This window comes from Fistularia commersonii, chromosome 35, assembly GCF_037954325.1.
Source record: "Fistularia commersonii isolate RoL2024-O1a breed Wild chromosome 35, RoL_Fcom_v1.0, whole genome shotgun sequence".
In the NCBI taxonomy this organism is placed as follows: domain Eukaryota; kingdom Metazoa; phylum Chordata; class Actinopteri; order Syngnathiformes; family Fistulariidae; genus Fistularia; species Fistularia commersonii.
This window is the reverse complement of record NC_141318.1, coordinates 2,444,187-2,469,888: the sequence shown is the minus strand read 5'-3', so window position 1 is coordinate 2,469,888 and position 25,702 is coordinate 2,444,187. Positions and strand designations below refer to the sequence as shown.

The window sequence follows — 25,702 nt, the reverse complement described above, 5'->3', positions numbered from 1 at the left end:
GTGACGCCGGCGGGGGGAACCCCTTTGTCGGCCTGCAGCTCCCCGGTCGTCCCGCCGGCACCGGCGAGCTAGCAGCCCTCGGTAGCTTCCCACATTTGACCCTCCGTGTGCCATGATGAACTAGACATCCGGGCGGTGTGTGTATCTGTATGTATGTGTGTGCGTGTGTGTGTGTATGTGTGTGTGTGTGTGTGTGTGTGTGTGTGTGGAAGATGGCGACACTTATCCTCCCTGGTGAATGGATCAAAAACTGGGAAAAATCAGGAAAACACGAGTTGTGAGTAGAGCCGGGTGTCGCGTCGTTTCCGAAGTTGCCCATTTTGAAATTAATATTACAAATTCGCGGAGCTAACTGTAGCGTCGAGTGTTTTTGCTAGCGCTAAGAGCGGCAGCGTTAGCTAGCTAAGAAACAGTTGTACGGGAGCTAGCTTACTGCCGCCGCTATTTAAAAGATTTTTTTAACGGTGTTTTATAAAGACTTACTTCCGCGTTGTGTGTTTATATTAGTTAATTAACTTGACATTAGGTTGTGTGAGTTACCTATGCGTTTGCATTCGCTCTCCCTGTGGACCCTTCATGAATTTGTAAACACGATGGTTATCAAGCTAAGCTACTTAGCTTTCCCTGTAGCTCCTTTATCACGTCGTGATTTCAATGTCGAGTTTCCCCCCAAAAGAACATTCTCGCCGGGGTTTTTGAGCAAGTAACCCCGAACATAACCGGCGAACGCGCTACAAAATTTATCTGACACCAGTATTACGGGGATATAATCGTTATAAGCGACGGCGTGGATGGGTAGATCTTGACATATCGTTAGCTAACGTTGACAAACTAGCCTTAGCACTCGCTCTTGTGTTGTACTTCCCTTTGCATCGAGAAAGCATCAGATACATTTATACGCCATTAACGTGTTTGTGTTTCATAAATGCAATATATGATGCAACATAACAGTTTAGGGCGTCAACTCTTGGGTTTTTAGGTGTTTTTAATTTGAACGTAGGGCTTCGGTGAACGTGATCCAGGCTTAAAAAGTGCCTTTTGAAGCATCAGTTGGCTGATTGAAAACGCTCCACATGGCTAAAAACCTACATTTCACCGTAACGCTAACCAAGCACCGGTTGCTAGCCGCTCGCAGCAACACAAGTTAACTTTTTTGACGTCAAAACCCGTTCACGCTGCCGAGGTGGCGGGGCGGGTTTTAGGGTCCGCACAACATCTGGAATCAATATGAAAACGGCCGTTCACGTCCTGCCGTCCGCCGTTGCATAACGTCCGGACCGACGGACACAATAGGCTCTGTGCAGCGGTGCTACCTGCTAACCGTGGCTCTGGGCCTTGCTTAAGTTTCCAAGGCCTCGCTGAGATCCACAAATCCCCCTGCCCCCCTTCATTGCGCGCAAAACGCTTCCCGCACACAGACGTTGCGCGTAAACCGTCGGTTTGTATTGTTCTCACTGTTGTTCCCCAGTCAGCCCTGCACAATCATAACACGGGGGTTTGCACAGGCTTCTCGACTGACCTGAAATCTACCCTCGTAAATCTCTCTGTCAGAGGATCTAAGTTGTTGTGCTGCACCGGTTGTGGCGCTCTAAAGGGCTGCAAAAGTTCTGCAAGGACCAGAAAACGTCTAGTTGCGATTGCCTAACTGGACGCTTTGGGTCGTGCCGGTGCCAAACGGAGAGGGGTGGTAAGGAAACCCGCGGTGCACACCTCAGAACATTATGTCCTGAGATGCGTCGTGTTCTGGCCACTTCAGGTTTTCTCTCTCCGCCTTGATTGAGACGCCCCCCTTCATCAACCTGCCACCCCCGTCCATCTGACCGGAGCAGTGTGAGGCCAGTAATCGGTCCCAGGTGTTTGGAGACGGACCCAGAACACCTCTTTCACGCGGTGTCGGGCCAAATACATAAAGAGACGCTCTGCTGCGGTTCGTTTGGGATAGGACTACAGTCTGGATTAAGTGATCTCACCATAGTGCGTACCATACAAATGGGACGTGAAAGCTAAAGATCTGGGCCCTGTGTTTACTCTGGATCACATTTCTTCTTAATTCTGATTTGAAACCATAGATCCCACGTGGTTCAAAATGCTAAATATCTTTCAGGTCACACAGTGAAGCCAGACCTGCCATCCACCCCTACTCCATCCATGAAGGGCCTCCATGTTTGCTATTTGTCTCCTCGAGTGTCCTCGAGATGCGGAAACCCCGGCGTCTGCTCGTAGAGGCTCTGCTGTTGCCGTGTAAACTGTGCGATGGCGTTGGCAGATTGGCACCTCCTCCGCCGGTGTATTATTGTGTCGTGCCATAAACATACCTTCAGCGAAAAACCAGAGAAGCACGTCGCTTGTGTCGCTGTTAATTCTATCTCTTGTATCGGCCCCCGAAAAAGGCTAATCTTATAAACAAATTTGGTGCCGGAGTTCAAGTATGTCTCAACAGTCTCAAAAAATTGGCAGATACACATCAGCTGCTGTCGTCATCCGTGATCGCCGCCCATCCCGATACACGAGGCCAATCTCGGCCAAAAACGAGTTATACTGATTTATCGGCGGCGTCCTACAATTTTCCCTTGCTTGCTTTTTCGGAGCTGGAAATTTCCGCAACTCCAGGCTTAACCTCCGACCCGGTGTGACTCCTTCTCACTTGCTATCGAGCCGGTTCGCTTTTTTTTTTTTTTTTTAATTATTTATTTTTCTAATAAACGACAGAGATTTTCCGTCTCCCCTTACAGTGTCCAGCTGTGCAAAGAACTCACAGAGAAAATAGATCATGGAAGCGAGACTAAAGGTAAGTTTAAAAAGCTCGCATGGATCAGCTTTCATAATCGAGCCGTCCGACGTTTTAATCAACTCTCGGACAAAATATTCCACACGCCCGTTCGTCACGTGCCGCTAACCTGAACCGCTCAGTGTGAGTCATATCGGACATTAAACCGTTAATAACGGCTCGGCTCCTGCTGTGCCAGTGTTTACCCATGACTCACAGAGGAGCTTTTCGCCCTCCGGTGGATTCACAGCAGGTGTGTGTGTGTGTGTGTGTGTGTGTTGACTTTATCAACCGACTGGAGGGAAATTAAAAACTCCATCCGATGAAGAAAAGTCAGCCATACGGCACAGCCGCCAGGCCGTGTTAATTGGAGAATCATCGACATTTGGCTTCTCCCGCCCGGCGCAAACACGGGGTTTTAAAACCCCGACCGTTAAAGTCTGCGGGGACGGCGTCCACTTTATGGCCCGTCCCTCCCGTGTTGCCAGGCGTCGCATTAAAAAGGACATCGAGCGGCATCCTCCACCGGGACGCAGGATGCCACGGTTCAAACGGAGGATCAACAACGGTGGCGCTGTAACCGTCCGTTAATCCCTCGGGGCAAGCTGGCCACCGGTGCACAGCTCGCCCCGAGCGCGGGACTGCCAAAGGAGAGTCTCGGGCGCCGTTTCGGAAATTCTCCATTCGGGAACGGAGATCGAGCCGTTGCGGCAGAAAAGCAAGGAATGTAGAAAGTTCAGCTTTTAGAGAGTCCATTCGACACCGTTAGCGAAAGATGCCGCGTGACGACGGATACACCCGCTCTGTCGCTTTGACTCTGGTTGTCAGTCAACCGTGTGTTTTCCCTTTCAGACGTACAGGCGGCCTTTTACGAGCTCTGCTGGCAGGTGGTGCAGGGGAACCTCAAGTTGGATCTTGTCGCCAGCGTCCTGGGAGACATGATGGTACGAGCCTTTTCTCTTGTTTTTCGCGTCGCCCAGCGTACGACGTCGGTAGAAGCCGTCAACGATAGGTGTCGTCCCGGAGCCGTTTCATTTACATTCAGACAGAATTTCAGATTGGGACATTTAAAAACGATTATGGATATTAGTTTGGTAAATCTGCAGAGCTCGAAAAAGCTCAATAAATAAATGCAGAAATAGAAGCATAGCTAGCAAGTGGTCAGGAGAGTTAAAACGACAAACAGATAAGCTAAAAAGGGTCCGTTCGGGAGTAAAATCGGGTTTTCTAAGGTCCTCCGACATGAACGTAGGAGGGACTCGGCTCTTTTAGAAGAGCGATGGACCTCTGTGCTGTTTAGTCTGATGGCAGGCGAGGGAAAAGCTGCTACTCGCCGCGGTTGTTTGCTTTTATGGGGAAGCCTGTCAGGGGCGGGAGGTGTCCTTCGCACTGCAGAGGGAGGTTTATGATTGATATGAATCTTTACGCGGGACGATACGCGCCCGGGGGCTCGGCTAGCGAACCCAAAGCCCCCCTAAACGTCGGGCGAGCCCAAGCCGAGGTCACTCGTGCTCAGGGACCCCGGGGGGTCTCTGCGATCCGCGACTCAAAGTATTTTACACCGTCGACTCCAGTTGCTCGCCGTCCCTCCCTTGTGGGCCGTTCATGTGCCGACGAGTCTCACCGCGGAGGTAAATTTCACGAGCCGGTTTATGCCGGATCGGAGCGAGCGACAGTTCTCTGTATCCCGCCTTCCAACACGGTTCTGATCCGTCCGACGGCCACAGGGCCGAGAACGTGCCCGTCAGCTGACCCTCAGTCCTCGGGCGAAGCAGCTGCTTATTTTTATCCAGGTTGAATAAGAGCCCGGCGGACCTGAGGCCTTCAGTTTCCTGTTAAAAAAAAAATAATAAAAAATTAATATTAAGTATATAAAATAAAATATATCGCAATATCCAGGCCTACGATTTATGCTCCCCGTTCTGCAAAGAAAGAATTACTCAAACATTTGACTTCACGCGGTTGAATACATTCTGAAGTAATACGGAGGAAAATGACGTCGGAAGCGTGTTAAATCGGCCAAAGCCGGCAAATCCAAGCACCTTAAGAGTGGTTTATAAAGAATTAAATGAAAACACCATGAAATGAATGCACTCTCCCTGAAGATTCGGTGGAAAATTTGCATTAAAAATGGATATTTATTGAATAATTCATTTTACAATATATAGATTACAGCAATGAATTGTACTTTCAGGCTGTTTTAAAACAAAAAAAAAAAAAAAAAAACGGTTGAATAATTTTTCCAATACTCAGGAATGCCAGAGCGCAGCGCGGCGGAAAACTCGGGAGAAAAACTAATTTGGAGAAAAAGGGATTAACCTGCAAATGACCAAGAGTTGCCCGATGCCGATCCCCTTCTGCTCTTCTTTCAGGAGCTGAGAGACGACATGCCGTCGATTTTAGCAGACGTGTTCAGCGTCCTAGGTAAGACTTGGACTCCGGCGGACAGTTGCGACTGACCCGCAGCGTCCCGTCTTACAACGTCTCCTCTCGGCTCGCAGATCTGGAGACGGTGGCGCTGGAGGAGAAGAACAAGCGTGATCATTACACGCAGCTGGTGGGAGCCTGTTTGGTAAGGCAGCGTGGCTTCGACACCCGCCGTGAGATTATTTGTAAAAGTCGGGGTCCGCGATCGACCGCGTGACGCTCGCTAAGTCGCGCGTGGTTTTCCAGAACTTTGTCCCGGAGGTCATCCTGAAGGAGCGCCTGGATCCCGAGACCCTGGAATCCCTGGGGCTCATAAAGCAAGCTCACCAGTTCAACCAGAAGATCGTGAAAATAAAGACGAAGCTATTGTGAGTGGCGCGCCGGCGAGCCTCCCGGACCCGAGCCCCGGGCGGGAACCTTGACCCACCCGTCTTTGCTTTCTCAGCTACAAACAGCAGAAGTTCAACCTGCTAAGGGAGGAGAACGAGGGCTACGCCAAGCTGATCACCGAGCTCGGCCAGGACCTGTCCGGCAACATCACCAGCCACATCGTCCTGGAGAGCATCAAGTCCCTCATAGGTAGGATTTTTAGATTTAAAAGCTATTCGGCCACCCGTATGTCGGAAGAGATTTGGAAAAGACCACTTTTTAAAGTTCGAAGTCTCAGCCTAGTCTCACACTGATGTTTTACACGGACCGTGACTCGCTATTTCCAAGACTGCGACCGGATTCTCCCGGCCATGTTTTTCCCCACGACGCAGTGTTTTCACCGGATCGCTGCTGTTTCGCTCCGTCGCTTTTCCTTCTCCGCTCGCTCGCAACGCGCTGGAGAGTTGACACGGTACGAGCCGGGCTGTTCGGCCGTCCGCTCCTCTTTCCTGGCGCCCCCGCGGAAAAAAAAAAACGGCACTGTAATTGTTAAAAGTAGCAAACAGGTGAAGTGAATAAACTGCCCGGGACTTCCTGTCTGCTCACAAAAACACCCGTAGACACGCCGGACATCCCGATCCTTCTGTGGCGAGGCGGGATCAGAAACACCTATTATTTGTCCTGCGGCGGAGGAAATCCCGGGTCGGTCATCATGTAAAACGCCTTTGTTTTGGGGCGAACGCAAAGAGCCGTGCGTGGAAAGGCTTCGTCGGCGTCGCCTCGGAATACCGTCGACTTTTGGCCGCAATAATAGTTGAAGAGCGGGAATCCGACAACCCCCGGCCGCACGGCGCCGCAGCAGTGTTGTTGTTGTTGTTTGCGTCCCTCGGATCAGCAGCTGACTGCCTCCATCTCCAGGATCACAGAACTTTGCGGTTTTATTTTCTTCTTTTTTTAAACTATGTTCGGAATATTTTTTTTTAAATCCTTTTTAAACCCCCGAGAGGCTTCCAATGAACACAGCGTTGTTATCTCTTGGCCCGCAGGGTGTTTCAATCTGGACCCCAATCGCGTCCTGGACATCATCCTGGAGGTGTACGAGAGCCGGGCCGACCAGGACGAGTTCTTCCTGGCTCTCATCAAGTCCTACATGTGCGAGCCGCTGACCCTCTGCCACATCCTGGGCTTCAAGTTCAAATTCTATCAGGTGAGACGGGTCCATTGATCGTTTTGTCAAACGGCCGTCAGATTTACCCGCGTCGATTCGAGTCGTCGCCGCCGAGTCACCGCGTTGTCTCGCCGTTTGTCCCCAGGAACCCAACGAGGAAACTCCCAAGTCACTTTACCACATTGCTGCTGCTCTCCTCCACCACCACCTCATAGAACTGGAAGATCTCTACGTACATGTAAGGAAAAAAAAAAAAAACCCGGTCGCAGAAACCGCTTTTGGCGCCGTCACGATGAGGATGATTTCCGCCTTCTCCCCCCCCCCTGCGTTCCCAGCTCATGCCGCTAGATGTCAGCATCGTCGAGGAGCACAAGCGGGACATCTCGGAGGCCAAGCAGATCGCGCGCAAGCTGGTCATGGTCGTGGTGCCCTCGGAGAAGAGCGAAGACAAGGAGAAGGAGAAGGAAAAGGAGGAGGAGAAGAACGAGCAGGTAGATTTGTGTTTTGTTTTGTTTTTTCTTTCTTTTTAAAAATCGCAGCACGGCAAAGATCCTCGCGTGTAACAGACGTTCAATCTTGGCGGAGGGGTTTGCGATTTCAATGCTCGGATGGTGAAAATTTACGGTCCGCTTCCGATGAGGGGATTTCGGATCTCCGTCCGCTCCGAGCCCAGACACCTGGACTCAGTAGTTGTCGCTTTAGCGCCGCCGCTGCCGTAATTGCCATATTGATAGTTTAAAAACCGTGACACGCAGTCTCACACAGACATGTCATTCGCTTCACCCCCCCGATCCCCCATTTCTTTTTTTTTCTTTTTTTTTTTTCTCCCCCTTCTTCCTCGCGCTCGTGCGCCCGCAGCCTCCCGATAACCAGAAGCTGGGTCTGCTGGAAGCGCTACTGAAGATCGGCGACTGGCAGCACGCCCAGTGCATTATGGACCAGATGCCTTCCTTCTACGCCACTTCTCACAAGGCCATTGCGCTGGCCCTCTGCCAGCTCGTGCACCTGACTGTGGAGCCTCTTTACAGAGGGTACTCATTTCTTTTTGTGTGTGTGTGTGTGTGTGTCTCATCCGTGTTTCGCTCAATGCTCACCATTTGTAGCAAAAGCATACGCCGCCGCACAGTTTGCAATGACGCGAAGCACTGAGTAACGTCCGCCCCCTCCTCCCCCTCCGCCTCGCAGGGCCGGCATCCCCAAAGGGGCACGGGGGTGTGTGATGCACCCGCTGAGGAACAAGCGCGCCCCCCGACCCGCCGAGAGCTTCGACGACCTCCGCAGATACACCTTCAGCATGCTGTGCTACCTGGGGCCGCACCTCTCCCACGACCCCATCCTGTTCGCCAAGGTGGTGCGTCTGGGGAAGGCCTTCATGAAAGAGGTACGCCAACACCGAGGAGGCGTCGCGTCTCTTTGCTGGGCTCGAAGCCGCCCAATCATGGTTTCTCCTCTCCTCTCCTCTCCTGTCCTGTCTGCAGTACCAGTGTGACGACAGACCGGACGTCAAAGACAAAATGGTGGGTTCGGGTCAGACGCCGGTGTGTGAGGGGGGGGGATCCGGCAGATACCTGTGTGTTAACGGGCTGCACCCTGCAAATAACCATTGCTGTGTATAATATCTAATATAATACACTGCTCAAAAAAATAAAGGGAACACTTAAAAAACACATCCTAGATCTAAATGAATGAAATATTCTTATGAAATACTTTGCTCTTTACACAGTTGAATGTGCCGACGACAAAATCACACAAAAATGATCCATGGAAATCAATTGTATCAACCCATGGAGGTCTGGATTAGGAATCACACTCCAAATTAAAGTGTAAAAACAAACTCCAGGCTGATCCAACTTTGATGTAATGTCCTTAAAACAAGTCCAAATGAATCTGTGTTGCTTCCTGAGTGGACACTATGATTTCACACAAGTGGGATTGACTTGGAGTTACATTGTGTTGTTCAAGTGTTCCCTTTATTTTTTTGAGCAGTATATTTAATACAATATCCTGTTTTTAATGCCATGTTACAGGGAATTACATTTTAGTTCCAAAACATCTTGAACTACATTGAGATGTAGCATTAAATTTAAAAAATAAATGCCTATATTTGTAATATAAAGTGTTGTCTAAAATAAGACCGTTACATAAACAATTGCCGTCATTGGGAGAAATTATAAACCAGATTTAGATACAATTTTTTTTTTAAATTTTGGGTACTTTTTTTTTTTTTTTTTTAATTTTGAAACCACTGCATGTTTGATGAAAATAGAAATGTGTTTTACGCCGTAAACTACCAACACCATAATTCCAAATACTCTAACATTACTTAACTCAAAATAGCAAAATCAGAGAAAGATAATTTTGCAGTTGTCTTGTAATTTCTTCCACAGTCTTTTATACTCACATATATATATATACAGCGATCCCTCGCTATAACATGGTTTACTTTTCACGGTTTCGCTACTTCACGGATTTGCATGGTGCATTGTGTTCTGCATTCTGATTGGCTAAAAAGTCACTCCGCTTCTTCTCTACCTGTGCGTCAGCAATGTTGCAGTTAATATGTACACGTACGTAAAACAGCTTGACAAATTTACATTACGGACGTGCAAATTCTCTTGCAATTTCGAGTTTCTCTAAAACCCGTAATGTTGATTAAACTGCCCAAAAGGCAGCGGAAGATGCTATCTATCGCAGATAAAGTTAAACTTCTGGACATGCTAAGGCAAGGTAAAAGCTATGCGGCTGTAGGTCGGCATTACGGAATTAATGAATCTTCCGTTCGTTCCATAAAGAAGGAAGAAAAAAACATAAGGACGACAGCAGCGATGTATAATAGAGTATTTAATTGTATAATAATTGTAAAAAAAAAAGTAAAGGTTTCTGCTTCACGGATTTTGCCCATCGCGGGTTCTTTTTGGAACGTAACCCCCGCGAAAAACAAGGGTATACTGTATACAAAAATTATAAATCTATGTATATGATGTTTTTTGTTTTATCTCTTCACATTATCTCAAAGCGATTATGTTTGATTGCAGGAAACGCTGTTGAGCTGTTTCCTCAGCGTTGCCGACCAGGTGCTGCTGCCCTCTCTCTCTCTGATGGAGTGTAACGCTTGCATGTCGGAGGAGCTGTGGGGTCTTTTTAAGCTCTTTCCCTACCAGCACAGGTGAGAACACACACACACACACACACACACGTCACTCAGTTGGTGAGGCGCTGTGTGAGGGATCTATCAGATATGGAGCCCTCGGGCTGTGCTCCGGGGCGCCGCTTTCGCGCGGACGAATAAACGCGTCTCCTCGCCGTATGCGAATTTGTAAAAATGCATTTTGCTCTCCGATGTAATCCAGCGAGCCGCCGCCGCCGCCGCTCCCAAACAGATTATTTTTAGAGCCCTTTGTTTAAATATCGTTGCCTGCGGCTGACGAACAGTGACATGCCACACTCGCAGATCATTTGATTTTTTTCTTCTTTTTTTTTCCCCCCCACTTCTCTCCCTCTCTCGGTTGTCAGTGTCAGTTTGTCGCGGCCTCTAATGCAATTTCCGCGGTTAGTCAAGCCGGAGCGCCCCGTAGATAATCCCACTGTCTGCCGAGGGGTGAACTGTAAACGCTGTCGGAGGGGTTCGGAACGAGCCGCAGACGGACGAGGGGAAGGTTCGCCGTTGAAAAGTGCTGCGTCAGTGGGCGCGGCGATGTCTCACAGCCGGTTGATTTCAATTAAAAAGAAAAAAAATAAGTCCGTCGACGCCAGATTTAACTCCGAGAGATATCTTGCGCGAGGATTTCGACCGGGCGTCTCCGAGCGCCTAATAATAGCGAGGTGACAGCTGCGCTCTCCTGCTCTGTTTCGTCCATCTTCTCTGTATGCGCCACGTATTTTTAATTTTTTCTTTCCCCCCCAGGTACCGGTTGTACGGCCAGTGGAAGAACGAAACCTATTCCAGCCACCCGCTGCTGGTCAAAGTCAAAGCGCAGACCATTGAGAGGGCCAGATATATCATGAAGTAAGTCTCTCGGGGAAACGTACGGATACGGGAAACAGACTCCGGTATCCGATGGCTTTCGACGGCGTTTTTCGAGACGTGTCAGCGTGTGTGTTCTTCACGATAACTTTGAGGCGAGGTTTTCTCTAACAGCGTTCTGCTTTTGAATAAATCACCGAGGTGACAACTCGCAGCGTTTTTTTTTTTTTTTTTTTTTCAGAAGCGACCGTTTCCGCTGACAGCGGCCGTTGCCTGCCTTTGTTTTTTTAATCTGCCGTTTCCCGTGGAATGGTCTCCCCCCCTCTTCCTCCCCCCTCCAGGCGGCTGACCAAAGAGAATGTGAAACAGTCCGGGCGGCAGATCGGCAAACTGAGCCACAGCAACCCCACCATCCTTTTCGACTACGTGAGTTGACCCCCGGATGGAACGAGACATCCGTTTTCGAGATCGGAGGGGAAATACAGACGGGTGTCGGGGAGTTGAGCAGAACCGAGTGTCGGCTCACATCTCCGCGTCCGTCCTCCCCAGATGCTGTCCCAGATCCAGTGGTACGACAACCTCATTGTTCCCGTGGTGGACTCCTTGAAATACCTCACGTCCCTCAACTATGACGTCTTGGCCTGTATCCTACATTAGTCTCCTCTCCTCTTCTTTCTTTCTTTTTTTTTTTGTCGCGAGACGGGTCGGCGTGTTCTATTCCGGCTTTCTGTTTCCTCCCTAACTCTGTCCGCAGATTGCATCATCGAGGCCCTTGCCAATCCCGAGAAGGAGAAAATGAAGCACGACGACACCACCATCTCCTCGTGGCTGCAGAGTACGTGTCCGGGCGGCGAACGGCCCCCGCTACCCCGAAACAAGCAAAAAAAAAAAAAAAAAACGTTTTAGGTTTTTAATGAGTATCTTGACGACCACCTGTTCCTGTCAACCAAGGTCTGGCGAGTCTCTGCGGCTCCGTCTTCAGGAAATATCCCATCGAGTTGGCCGGCCTCCTCCAGTACGTCACCAACCAGCTGAAAGCGGGGAAGAGGTAGGCAACCCGCCGCCGCCGCCGTCGTCGTCATTCCGCGATGGCGTCGTCCGCGAGGAGGCAGGAGACGTTGGCAGGAACGTCGACGGGCGAGCTGTCGGAAGAGTCGTTCAAAGCCGCTCGAGGACGGTTTTGATGGTTTTAAAAAGAGGAGCGGCGTTCACTCCGTCGCTAAATGAAGTTTAGCCGTAAAGCGTTGCAAAGTGTGCACTTTGAGCAACACATTGTAGCATGAAGTGCCGAGCCAGTCAGTTCAGTTTAGTGATAGAGCACCAATTGAAATACTCTCCCCATCTTTGCCCCATCTCCGAGGTGAATACACTTAATAGATCCAGCTTATTTCTTCACATTCTCTTTTATTATGCATTATTTGTTGTTTTATAAGGTACATTTTTCTTATTTTAAGAACACACAGCAAAAACGGGGGGCTGAAACATAAGCTAACTTGTTAGCAGGCATGTTGAATTTGCAATAAATTGCAATTTCAGCATGGTAAATAAAGAGCAGTGTGAGAGAGGAGGATCCAAAGAATAGGGTAGATGGAGAAAGTTGATTTGCTGTTGGGAAGAAGAAGAAGAAGAAATAAAGAGCAGGGGAACATTAACGAAACAGAATGACGTCCGTCTGCGCTCCGCCGCCTCCTAATCGTCCGGCGCCCGTTTGTCTCTCGCCCTCCGCGCAGCTTTGACCTGCTGATCCTGAAGGAGGTGGTGCAGAAGATGGCCGGCATCGAGATCACGGACGAGATGACGTCCGAGCAGCTGGAGGCCATGACGGGAGGGGAGCAGCTCAAAGCTGAGGTAAAAACCCAAGTCCGTCCTCTGAAAGAGCGCGATCGGCAAAAATAACCGGGGACAGCGTTGCGCCCCCGGCCCTCCCTCAGGCCCGGGGGATGACGGCCGTAACTCTGTCTGTCCACAGGGAGGCTACTTCGGCCAGATAAGGAACACTAAGAAGTCCTCGCAGCGCCTGAAGGACGCGCTGCTGGACCATGAACTGGCGCTGCCCCTGTGTCTGCTCATGGCCCAGCAAAGAAATGGCGTGGTCTTCCTAGAGGGGGGAGAAAAACACCTCAAACTGGTCGGCCACCTCTACGATCAGGTACGCCGCTCCGGCGCCGCTCCGGCGTTCTCCGCCTCTGGATATTTCGGTATCCTCATTGTCAGTGCGTCTCTCCAGTGTCACGACACGTTAGTGCAGTTCGGCGGCTTCCTGGCCTCCAACCTCAGCACGGAGGACTACATCAAACGGGTTCCCTCCATCGATATCCTCTGCAACCAGTTCCACACGCCGCACGACGCCGCCTTCTTCCTCTCTCGGCCCATGTACGCCCATCAGATACTGGTGAGCGCTTAAACTCGGTGTGTGTGTGTGTGTGTGTGGGGCCTTTGAACGTGGCCGGACGTGGCGTGAACCCCCCCCCCCCCGCCGCTGCTCTTTGCACTCGCAGTCCAAGTACGACGAGCTGAAGAAAGCCGAGAAGGGCAACCGGCAGCAGCAGAAGGTGCAGAAGTACGTCGCCGCCTGCGAGCAAGTCATGACGCCCGTCCACGAGGCCGTGGTCTCCCTCCACCCGGCGCGGGTCTGGGACGACCTCCGACCCCAGTTCTACGCCACCTTCTGGTCGCTCACCATGTACGACCTGGCCGTGCCGCACTCGGCGTACGAGCGCGAGGTGAACAAGCTGAAGGCCCAGATCAAGGCCATCGAGGAGAACCCCGAAATAGTAAGAACCCGCGCACCCGTGCGGAAGGACTCGGCCCTTTGGTTGTTACGGCGCTGTGAGGAGGTGCTGTTCTCTTTTCAACGCAGCCCTTGAACAAGAAGAAAAAGGAGAAGGAACGCTGCACCGCCCTGCAGGAGAAGCTGCAGGAAGAGGAGAAGAAGCAGCTAGAACATGTCCAAAGGGTCCTGCACCGCCTCAAACTAGAGAAGGACAACTGGTTGCTGGCCAGTAAGTATCAGACTCTCGAACAAACGGCGGAAATCCGAAAACCCGCCGTTTAGCGATCAACGCGTCCGGGTTCTGTAACAACGAGGCGTGGCGTCTTTCGGCGATGCGAAAAGCTCCGTGGCTCTGAAAAGTGTCGACACAACAAGACTCCCCTCCCCGCCTCCCGATTTATCAAGAAACAGACTCGATAATTTGCTCGCGCAAACAGATTTCTTCTTTGGCTGCTGCGTGTTTTGTGGGTGATAAACCATGAATAATTGCGTCAGTGAAGAAGAGGGGGATTTGGCGTTTCGATAAGGTTCCACTCGCAGGCGGTTTGGACAAAAAGCAGGAAGAACATAAGTTCAGCGTTAGATTCCAGCCTATGGAAGCAGAGGTGTTACCGGAGGAGGCAGCGCCGCATATTGTTGAGCTACCGGAGGCAAACTCCGAATGTTTCGCGAGATAAAATGCCGCGCGGGGGCGCATCGGCGAGAAAGTCGACACTAAAACCGCGACGGCAGACGAAGAGACAACGGAGAACAAACGGAATAATGGCAACTTGGAGAAAAAAAAAAAAAAAAAAATTTCACACGTGTCGGTTCATCGCCGGGCATATTTAGCGACCGGCGACGTCACTGAGACCGCGTCCCATGTTTTTCCGGCAGAATCCACCAAGAACGAGACCATAACCAAGTTCCTGCAGCTGTGTCTGTTCCCGCGCTGCATCTTCTCCTCCATCGACGCCGTCTACTGCGCCCGCTTCGTGGAGCTGGTCCACCAGCAGAAGACGCCCAACTTCTGCACCCTCCTGTGCTACGACCGCGTAAGGCTTCATTTATTTTTTTTTCCCCTCCTTCCCCGCTCACGTGCTGCAGATAAACCGCACACTATATAATCCTAACAACAAATTCAAGTTGGTAATCTGACCAGGGGAAAAGCGCTCGGTAAGTAATAAACAATAACGCGGCCGCGAAGGGGGTCATTCTGCCTCTACGATTAGCACTCAGCCGCGCAGAAGCGCCAGAAATCTCGGTTAGAGGACGAGGGGAAAAAAAAAAAATTCCACTCGAGTGCGGCGTCGGCTCAAAGCTCCGGAATGGCTCCGTAACTTCGGAGGAATTAACGCCGTTTTTGTAAGATGTAATCAAACGAGGAGCGCAAAAGCTTTTAGCCTCCCTTGCTAAGGTGCGGTGGTTTCTTGGGCGCCAGGTGTTCTCGGCCATCATCTACACGGTGGCCAGCTGCACGGAGAACGAGTCCCACCGCTACGGACGCTTCCTGTGCTGCATGCTGGAGACGGTGACCCGCTGGCACAGCGACCGCGCCGTCTACGAGAAGGTGCACGCCGCCGCCGCCGCTTCTCGCCATCGGGGCGGGAAAGACAAAAACTAACTTGCACCCCCCGACTCCCGCAGGAGTGCGGCAACTACCCCGGCTTCCTGACCATCTTCAGGCCCATGGGCTTCGACGGAGGGAACAAAGCGGACCAGCTGGACTACGAGAACTTCCGGCATGTGGTGCACAAGTGGCATTACATGCTGACAAAAGTGAGCCGCGTCCAATAATAACACGTTTTTCCCCGGGGTCATTCCGCTTTGTCCTATTCAGAGCCCCGCGTTGTTCTTAACGTATCTTTTCACCGGGGCTGAGAGCAACGTCAGCGTACGTCCCTTTACCAGCATTTCAAAGAAGTATTGCGCCTTCAATTTTTTTTTTTTTTTTTCCCGCTCGGGAAATGGACCCGGCCGTTTTTATAAATTGACCGAATGAATCTTTGATCCCATTTTGAAGGCGGAGGGGGAAAAAAAAAAAAATCAAGCTGTTGCTTGAGAATTAGCGAGAAATGACACCCCCCCCCCCCCCCCCCAAAAAAAAAAAAAAAAAAATCCACACAATGTAATAAAGATGTGTTTTTACCTCCCGAGTTGTGGGAAATTGTCCCGGATAGAAATGTTGAATTTGCTCTCAAGCATTTGGGTAAAGCGGGATTTAACCCTAGTCTTGATGTGTCGGTCTACACCTGCGCCCTTATTGATCACGCCGTCCTCTGTCCAGGCTTCGGTCCACTGCCTGGAGACGGGAGATTACACCCACATCCGCAACATCCTCATCGTGCTGACCAAGATCCTGCCCTGCTACCCCAAGGTCCTGAACCTGGGTCAAGCTCTGGAGTGCCGTGTCCACAAGATCTGCCTCGAGGAGAAGGACAAGAGGCCAGACCTCTATGCCTTAGCAATGGGGTAACACAGCATTGTGTGCCGCTCAGCTCGCGGTGGAGCTTTGGCTTAACATGTGTGACGTGTGGAAATAACAAGGAGGAGAATAGCGAGAATGTCCTTAGGAGATCCCGGTTAGGGCCGTCCGACCCCGGTGTGTGGATGAACGAATGAACGAGTGAACGATTACGGCGATCGGTTCTTTCGGTATCCATTCGGGAATGATCAAAAACGAGAGGGGAGTTCCAGGATTAACTTTGGATACAATGGAAGCCCAGATAGAAATGTCCAAAAATGCCCAAAAAGTTGTCTTAACCATCATCAGACGTTCTTAATTCGCCAACTCGATTTCAGGCACCAGGAATTTGCTGTGGTTTGATAATAAAAGTGAAGTAGAATTCAAAAGTGAGACGATTGGAAATTGGCAAAAGAGAATTCGGCAAGGATGTGCCCGTAGACGTCGGGTCCTTCCTGGAAATTAAGAAATGAGAAATTAGTCGATCTCATCAGATAAACTAAATCCGGCTCTTTGAAAGAACGTCGGAAACCGCGGCGACGCTTCTCCATCCGAAACCCGGAGGTTTGCGGTTCGACGCTCCTTCCGCGTCGGAGCTCAAGAAACCAGCTCATTAGCGGCGCTAATTAACAGCCCGTCTCTCCGGCTGCCGGCGGCATTATCATTTTAAACGGCGGACGCGGCGCCCGCCGAGCAGCTGCTACCTGGGAGAACGTCTGGCTCGCGTCGCCTTTCCTTTTAGAAGCCGCCGGTTTTTCATCTCCCCGGCTCAGATCAGCAGAGCCTTAAAGCGGCGTTTTGATGCCGCTCGCCTCTTAACATCAGTCGGGGCGCGCCTTGAACGCGCTAAACCTCGCCGCCGCCGCCCCCCCCCTCCCCCGCGTGCACACAGGTGTGAGTTTGTTTACGTCCGCTCTTATCGGAAGTTATATTTTGCAGGCTCTGTGATGTGACCTTCCCCCCGTCTGCCGCCCCCGTGCAAACCCTCTGTGCGTCTCGCAGTTATTCAGGTCGCTTGAAAAGCCAGAAGGTGCACATGGTCCCCGAGAACGAGTTTCACCACAAGGAGCAGCCGGCACGCAGCGCCACCCCGGCCAGCCAGCAGAACGGACCGGGCAGCGCCGGCAAGCCCGCCTCCGCCGCCAGCAAGATGGACGACGGCGCCTCGGAGGACGGCGGTGAGTGCCGTCGCCGGGCGGCGAGACTCCGGCTCGGTCCTGCCGCCGAGTCCGTTGTTTTTTTTTTTTTTTTTTTTGTTTGTTTGGATTTGCTGTGGAAAAAAAAAAAAAAAAAACAGCTAAAGACGTAAACACCCTTCAGAATCCTCTCGGGAAACGTCCCGTCGCGACACGCCGCTCACGCTGGTCCGATGACATATCGAAAACGATAATTCCGCGTCTCGTTAGCTTCTCGTCCGGGCCTCCCGCGTGTGATGGAGTCACGCGTGTTGGAAAAAAAAAAAAAAAAGTGAAATATGTTGACCTCTCAAAGTGAATCCCCCTTTTTCCAGCCTCAACGCGCTTTTCCTTCTAAAACGCTCCGCCGGAGTCGGTGGGATTTAGCGGCGCGCCGGGCTAACGCCTCACCCGTACTCCCGACGCGCTAAATCCCGGGCTCACTCGGCTTTGCCGTCGTTTCTCCGCAGATCGGGGGAAGGAGAAATCTCAGGGGACCACAAAGCCAATGAACAAAGCTAACAGCGCAGCAGCTAAAGTGACCACCAGCAACGGGAACGGCGCTCTGAACAGGTCGGGCCAAACACGCCGCTCGCACGTAACCTTTCCCCCCGATCGCCACCTCCTCCCGCCGCGGGGAATAAAACCCGAGCGTCGGCCGTCTCCTCCTCCGCAGCGCCAAAGCCATCAAAGAACGGGACGACAAAGAGAAGAGCGGCAAGGAGAAAAAAGAGAAAAAGGAAAAGACGCCGGGCAGCACTCCGGAGACAAAGGCGGAGAGCCGGCGGGAGAAGCAGAGAGATGAGAGAGCTGGGAAGGAGGAGCGGTCGGCACGCGAGGGTAAGGAGAAGACACCGAAGGCCGACAGGGAGAAAGCGAAGGCCGACGACAAGAGCGGCAAAGACGACAAGACCAAAGCCGGCAACGGGGAGCCCTCGGAGCCGCCCAGGGAGCGCGACGCCATCAAGGAGTCCAAGATCAAGGAGAAAGCGGACCGCAGCGCTGTGGCCGGGTCCCTCAAGTCACCAGTTCCCAGATCCGAGTCCGCAGAGTCTGACAGGGGTAAGGAAGGGCGAAAACCCAGACGCGGTTTTTGACTCCCCGCCCGGAGGTCGCGCGGGATATTCGATTTCTCGACCTTTCGTTCGAGGCCGCCGTTCGTGACGAAAATGGTTGAAAGATATGCCGCTCAAAAAAAAAACGAAGGGAACATTTAAACGACACAATGTAACTCCCGAGTGAATCCAACTTGTGTGAAATCAAAGCGTCCACTTTGAAAGCAACGCTGATTCATGTTGACTTGTTTGAAGGACATTAAATCAAAGTTGGATCCGCCCGTCATGTGTTTTTCCACTTTAATTTTGAGTGTGACTCCAAATTCTGACCTCCACGGGCGTAAACATTTGATTCCCATTGACAATTTTTGCGCGATTGTGTCGTCGGCACATTCCACAATGTAAAGAACAAAGTATTTGATAGAAATATTCCATTCATCGGGATCTAGGATGTGCTATTTTAGTGTTCCCTCTATTTTTTTGAGCAGCGCATATAAGCGACGGTGTTTTTGATCCACGTGTCTGACGGCCGGTTTCCTCCCCCGCGTTTCCTCGCAGATCACAAAAGACGAAAGCTCGACAGCCACCCTTCTCCGTCCCACTCCTCGTCTGTTAAGGTTAGTATGGCTTGAGGAAGGCTGTACCCGTTTCTTCTCTCTCTGCCGGAGCGTTCCCCCTGCCGTTGCACATTCCAGCAGCCCGACCCGGAGGAGACGCCCGGCACGCCACCTGGGAACCCCCCCCTTCCCCTCCGACCCCCTCGTCCCTCCCGAAAACCACCACCACCACCTCCACCGTCGCCGCCGCCGCCACCCAAGCACATCCATGGGAGTCGGAAAAGCCTTCCGTGGACTTCGGCGCTCATATTCTGCAGAAACGGGAGGAAAAACTCCCCGAGGACTTAGCGAAGAGAAAATTGTATATAATGAGTATTTTCATATTGAAATATTTATCTATTTTCATATCGATGAAAGCAGTCAGTGTGCCTTGGGAAGAGAATTTTATAAGCATTTCAATATACCTTGTGGATTTTTTTTTTTTTTTTTTTCCCTCGTTTTTGTGTTGTTTTTTTTTTTTTTTTTTGGGCTGTTTTTTTTTTTTTTTTTTTTTTTTTTTCCCATGAAAACGTCAAGAGCTTTTCACCGCCTCGTTTTTATTCACGTATTTTTTTCTCCCGACGTCGAGATTTTCCTCACCGCTCAAGACGGCGCCCCAAGATTTTTTTTTTTTTAATTTATTTTATTTTTGCAAGTCGAGAAGAGTTCCCGCCAAGGTCGCCTTCTCCTCGTCGTCGCCCGAGTCCAGTGGGCTGGACCGTCCCGCCGCCGGAGGAACCCCCTCTGCTGCAGCTGACTCGCCGCCAGACCCCTCGCCGCTCGATCAAAACACGCCACCTTCAAGACACGCCACCCGTCGTCACCGGCGGCGCCCTCCACCCCTCCACCCCTCCACCCTCACCTTCCACGCCAGCCGTCGCCGCCAGCCGCCCCCTTCTACCTCCCGGCCAAGCATCGAGGGGGCAACAAAAAGAGAAAGGAAAAAAAAAAAAAGATAAAAATCGGCGCCACCAGCAGCGGCGCTCGGCGGAGAAGCGTTTTGGAATCGACCCCGAGTGTGACGGGGGAGAAAGAAAAGAAGGACGCCCCGGCAAAACGGCGAGAAAGCGAGAGCGATGGGGGAAAAGGGCGGGGAGACGCCCCAAACACCCGGAGCGGTGCGGAATCACCCGGAAGCTCGTGATAGGTCTTAATTTTACCGCTCCAGCAGAGAAATAGGCTCCTCGTGTCTTATCCATTCCTGAACTGTAAGTGACAGCAACAGTTACCTATATAGGAACGCAGTCAAGCACACTACATTTGAGTGATTTGTCTCCTGCACACACACACACACACACACATGGATAATACCCGCACGTTATTTAAAGCACTCGCACTTTAGATGTACTAAAATACCAGCTGCGTTCTAGGAGCTTTCACACGGCTCCGCCGGAAATTTGCCGACACGTCCGTCGTAATAAGATTAGCGGTACCTTCAGAAGCGCTCAGGGTTTCTCGGATGTTAGCTGTCGACATTCCACGTGTCGGGCCTGTGGAACGCTCCTCTCTGTAATAACCTTGTCAAAGCCTTAGTCCCTCAAGGTCAGAGGTCGAGGGAGGAGCACGCCGTTGGTCCGGCCGACCCCCCGACCCCTTCTTCCGACTCTCTGCTGCTGTCTGACAACCTCCTCCGCAAAAACACACCCCCACCCCCTCCCAGCTCATCTGTCATCTCCGTTCATCCCTACAGGACAATAGCAACGAACCCAAGGAGGCCACGTCCAAGGTTTGAACCCACGCCGTTTCTCACGCCGTGCTCGTCCTCGCCGACGCGTTCTCGGACCTGCGTCTCGGAGCTAGCTGGCGGGACATTTTGTTTAGCCGTGGGCGTAATAAAAGAAGAACGTGCGGCGGCGGCGGCTCCCGGTGCTTTTCCGGTTTCGCTCCTCAGCCGGGAGGATTTCACTCGCAGTAGAATCAGCGGCGTGAATTATTTTGGTCTAAGCGCCGTCTTGAGTCGATGACCGTCGCGGGTCCGACACCCGGCCTCCTCTCCGCTAAGCTAACCTGCGGCGCCGCTAAGAGACGGGCCTCTCTGAGCGTCGCTGCACGGCTAACCAACGAAACAAAAGCCGAAGTGGTGAGAATCCGTCGGGGCCGATCGGTGGTTAAAACAGCTTTTTATGATTTCTGCGGATTTTCTTTTTGTTTTTTCCCCGTTCGCCGGGCAGTCGAGGTTCCTTCGGGTCCCAGGCTGGCGGGACCGTCGCACACGAGGAGCCGCCGTTTCCCCTCTAAGGACTCGTGGACGGAACCGCCGGAGTCCTTGTGACCCCTCGGGCCGCATCGATCCACTGATACGGATTTGAAAAAAGTCCCTCCGGCCAATTAAGACCTTTTTATTACGTTGTTTTTGCAAACGCACTGGCAAATAGTTGCTTTATACGCGGGGCTTCGTCTGTGTTCGCTGTGCACGGCACGCCGTGCACCAACAGGTGAAAGGAAAAAACATGCTGTGTGTGTGTGTGTGTGTGTGTGTGTGTGTGTGAACACGAGGAGAAGAGCGCGGCTGCTTTAATGGTCATTTATGCTCAACGTATTTCCCATCCCTGCTTGACGCATTAGTTTATCAGTCCGTCCACTAGAGGGCGCTGCACCAGAATCCTTCCCCCCCGGTGACGCCGACGCCACGCCGTCTCCTTCCCCGCTCCTCTCGCCGGCGACCGCTAAGCTAGCAGCATTTGGCTACGCGTCCGCCGGCTCCATGACAACGTAGGGAATTCCACGCACGGGGCGCGAACGGCACGACCGAGACGCTGCGCGGGCTTTTTCTATCGGATGATCGGAAAACGTCTCTCAATTCAGGCGTGGGATATTAAATCAATGGCCGACGGCCGCTTGGCGTCGCCTCGCGTTTGATTCGCCTCCGCCGTGACGTCACGGTAAACGGGAAGTGGCGCCGCCTCCGGCTCCAGTTGGTTCCGGGCTCTCGGGGCGGGAATTCAGTAACGCCTGGACCGACCGGCCGATCGGTTCTGTAACTGGATTTGCTGGAAGAGCAACATTCAATTTCTCGGAACGCCCCCTGGTTTGTCACGTGTTTCTAAAGGAGAAAAACGTACTTTATGAATAACAAAAGATGTAGAAGCAAAAGAAATAAACTGGTTTTATCCAGTGTTTTCACCTTGGGAATCATGATGCCGGCAGTTTTCATCTGCTGCTCCGTCTTCATCTTTTTAAAGCGCGCGCACTTTGATGCACTTTATAAACTTCATTCGGCCACGAGGCGAAGCGGCTCCTTTTCTTAAATCTGCCGGCGCTTCGTCCGTCGCCGTATCTCGCCGCTGTTTTTAAACGTCACCTCAGGGACGGCGACGCCCGTCCCGCTCGCTCCAAACTCGCATCACGGCTCGAACCTCGGAAAACACGCGAGCCGAAGCGCTCGCAGGTCAAAGGTCGGGCCGGCGAAGGGTCGGCGTCCCGGAACGGACTTGAAATCCACGCAGGGGGGCGTCGAGAGGCGCGGCGTCCCTTCACCGCCCCCGGCATTAAGGCGCTCTTTGCTCTTGTCGTGTATAATTTGTCTTCGCAGCACCACATCATCTACAATTCAGTGGCCCGGTCCAAGAGCAGAGAGAGGGAGCTGGAGAAGAAAGAGTCAGAGAACACACAGCGATCCAAAGAGAAGAAGGAGGAGAAGGATCGCAAAGACAGGAAGAGAGTCAGTACTGCGGCCGAGGCCTCGTGGATCTGATGCGTGTGTCATTAGATGATGTCACCCTAGAGTCATCTGTGTGTGTGTGTGTGTGCATGTCAGAGTGTGTGTGTTGGCTGACACCCAACCTGAGCTCACCACGTTGGCCTCGCAGCTCCTAAATCTGGTCCGGTTCGACCCGGCGAGTCTGGCGGTGTCGGCCGACACACCCGCGCCGTGATCCTCGCGGGTTATTTTCAATGATCTTACCTTCTCACCGGCGCCCGCTGTGTTTTCCAGGACCACGCCCTCAACGAGCGCGAGGCCAGCCTGGAGTCCAAACGCCGCAAGGACGAGAACGGAACCAGTGAGTGGGCCGCCGCCGCCGCCGCCGCCGCACGCCGCCCGCCGCCGTCCGGAGAGAGGGAATGAGGATGATCGGCGCCGTCTTGTCGTTCCAGATTCCTCCAAGAACAGCAAGAGCGCGAGTCCCTGCTGCGACTCGCCGCTGCTGGCCGAGAAGGAGAAGAGCAAGAGGTCCAAGTCCTCCAGCAAGGAGAAGGGCGAGTCCATGAAGCCCGAGCGCTCGTCCTCCGGCGGCAAGAAGGTCAGTGCCGGCGCGGCGCACGGCGAGGCGGCGGGCGTCCGGCGCTCGCCAGCGCTCACCGCGCCTCTCCTTGGCTCCCCGCAGGAGTCCAGGCACGACAAGGAGAAGAAGGAGAAGCGAGAGAGCGGCGGCGGCGGCGGGAAGGAAGAGAAGAAGCAATACCCGTGAAGGGACCGGCGACCTTTGACCCCTCGGGGGTCGGCGCCCCAAACATTTCCCCTCCTCCGCACCCAGACATCCTCCACCGCCCGCGGCCGACAGACTCTCAGGTGGCGTCCGCTCAGGCGTCTCACACACACACACACACCCGCACACACACGCTCGGCGCGGCGTCCGCCGGGTGGCTCCGCCTTCCGTTCCTCCCAAATCTCCACGCGGATATTTTTTTCTTTCAAGTCGGACTCAAAGCGTGCGTCGGCGGGACGTCGCGTCGGACCTCCTCCTCCTCCTCCTCCTGGATCATCTCGCCGGATTAAGATGCTCGGAAATTCTCCGATTCGCCCCTTTTTTCTCGTTTCCCTCCCGTCGCCGTGACGTCACGTTCCGGGCGGCCAATCAGGTTTGGCGCCCGGCTCTCCTCCTCCTCTTCCTCCCCGAAACCGGACGAGCCCGGCTTTTATCAGCCAGATGTTCCACCATCTTCTCCCCGCCGCTGCGTTTGCTTCTCCTCCTACTTCCACCAAGTGTTTCCAGTATTGAATGATCCGGGTTCCTCCTCCTCCTCCTCGTGTGCGTCGTCACGCTTTGCTTTCGTCGTTTTTTCGCTCATTTTTATTGGAGTTACGCTCTTTTTTTTTTTTTTTTTTTTGTTTTTGTTGTTTTTTTTTTTTTCCCGCCCACATCCACGGACACATCAGCCGAGATACTTAGATAACCTTTTATTTATTTATCTCCCATCTTTTTAATCTTAATCCGGGCGGCGGGAGGTAATCCGTTTAAAAGAAAATGAAAATTTGAAAAAAAAAAAAAAAAAAAAAAAGGACCAGTTTGTATATTGTGTACAATAATAAAGTGGGTAACATGAAGTTCACCTCATGTTATAATTTTCTTTTTGTTGTTGTTTTTAAGTCCTTTTTTTCGGTGGTTTCTGTGTTTCATCGCCTTTTTACATAATTTATAAAGCTGCCGGTCGGACGTCTGTTGGAACGTCGGCTTGTAAAGAAACAAAAAAGGAAACAAAAAAAAAAAAAAACAAACAAACAAAAAAAAAAAAATCCCGGAGCTCCAAAGTCTGGTGTTTTGAAATGAGGTTTTGGAGATTTTATCTGCTGTACTCAATGAGTGTAAGGTCTTTTTTAAACAACAACCACAACCAATAAATGATAGTTTTCCTAGTGTGACATTCTGCTTGGTCTCTTCTTATCCTCTCCTCTTTGCGTCTTTCACTTTCTCAAACTTTCTGGCATTTAAAACTTTCACTTTCTGGCATTTAAAATAATTGTGTAAAATGAATTTTGATTGAATGGAAGAATTGCAAAAAAATGTATAGTCTATGTTGTGGTAGCTTACATGATAGTTTATATTTTATTATACACATTTTTTTTCTAATTTTAATATTTAATTGTAATGAGAGATTGATTTATTCTATATTTCGGTCACCAGTTTAATATCTGTCAGTTATATATTGAGAAAGCGGATCTTTTTTTTAATATATTTCTGAATTGTATATTTTCTCAATTTTAATTTCACTTGATTAATCACAATGAAAGATGGATAAATGTATTTATGCCAGTCAGCATTTAAATTCTATTCTGTCATTCTTTTCCAAAATCATTATAGTTTAATTGTAAAACATTTCTGTTGGGGATATATTTTGATAACACGGTTAAACGTTTAAATTTTAATTTTAATTTAATTTTAGATTTTTTTTTAAATTAATTTTATTCTTCAATATAATAGATAAAATCATATAATACAGTAAAATATACATAATATCTATATATCTATAATACACATTAATATATACATATTTATAATATCTATAATCCTGTCACCAATTTAATAATTTAATAATCATATTCTGTGATTTTTTTCCTCATTTTAAATATTTTATTAAGTGTAATTAATATTAGATTCCTTTAAAATCTATTCCTGTCAACAGTTTAATTTCGGGTGGGGTAATAAATTGAGAATTAAGTTTAATGTTAAAGTTATTATTGTTATTTGTTTTCCCATTTTTTTTGTCCAAAATCATTTGAGTATAAGCAATTAATGATAGTCTAATGTGTGATGTATATTCCAGTCACCAGTTTCATTTCTGTTATTTTCATGAGAAAAACACATATATATATATATATATATATATATATATATGTGTTTGTGTATTTTGTAAATCTTTCTCTAATTTGAATGTTATTGAGCTTTATATCAAGAAAAGTATATATTTTGATAAAATATATTGCCGTTAGATTCAAAACATTTTAAGATTTATATTTTATTTTGTACATTTTTTTCAAATTCTATATTATTTTATGAATTTGTATTAATGACAGACTAATATATAATCAATGTTCCAGTCACCAGTTTCAATATTATGTAATTGTAATTAATGATTGACCAATTTATATTCTATATTCCTGTCACTAGTTGTTTAATAGTTTATTTTATATAGTTTAATTTCTGTCAGTTATTGAGAAATGTAATATAATAGATAAATGTTAATATATATATATATATAAATATAAAAATATTATATTATTTTTGAATTTTATCACCTAATTAATT

The 25,702-nt window shown here is 50.3% G+C and overlaps 1 protein-coding gene across 2 annotated transcripts; it reads left to right on the top strand.

The window, feature by feature from the left end:
• The first annotated feature begins 130 nt into the window (after positions 1–130).
• On the top strand, positions 131–24,318 carry thoc2 (THO complex 2). 2 transcript variants are annotated; one of them, XM_086142523.1, is made up of 37 exons: positions 131–277; positions 2,733–2,788; positions 3,620–3,711; positions 5,140–5,191; positions 5,269–5,339; positions 5,441–5,562; positions 5,640–5,773; positions 6,610–6,770; positions 6,877–6,969; positions 7,067–7,222; positions 7,590–7,762; positions 7,917–8,112; positions 8,210–8,248; positions 9,767–9,897; positions 10,636–10,737; positions 11,037–11,121; positions 11,245–11,338; positions 11,450–11,530; positions 11,647–11,743; positions 12,426–12,543; positions 12,665–12,844; positions 12,923–13,087; positions 13,194–13,469; positions 13,556–13,697; positions 14,345–14,502; positions 14,889–15,017; positions 15,095–15,226; positions 15,735–15,919; positions 16,914–17,089; positions 17,557–17,659; positions 17,763–18,148; positions 18,700–18,758; positions 20,428–20,463; positions 22,270–22,398; positions 22,672–22,738; positions 22,833–22,978; positions 23,063–24,318. In XM_086142523.1, exons 1-37 carry the CDS (start codon positions 150–152, stop codon positions 23,144–23,146), a joined length of 4,734 nt encoding a protein of 1,577 aa, XP_085998649.1. In that variant the 5' UTR covers positions 131–149; the 3' UTR covers positions 23,147–24,318. The 2 variants fall into 2 exon arrangements, with proteins under 2 accessions (XP_085998649.1, XP_085998650.1); XM_086142524.1 differs by lacking the exon at positions 8,210–8,248 and having other exon boundaries at positions 173–277.
• The last annotated feature ends 1,384 nt before the right edge of the window (positions 24,319–25,702 follow it).

Coding starts and splice junctions, on each gene's coding strand:
- thoc2 (XM_086142523.1), top strand. CDS start 150: ATGTATGTGTGTGCGTGTGTGTGTGTATGTGTGTGTGTGTGTGTGTGT. Junction 13,088..13,193: donor TGTACGCCCATCAGATACTG/GTGAGCGCTTAA, acceptor TTGCACTCGCAG/TCCAAGTACGACGAGCTGAA. Junction 14,503..14,888: donor CCCTCCTGTGCTACGACCGC/GTAAGGCTTCAT, acceptor CTTGGGCGCCAG/GTGTTCTCGGCCATCATCTA.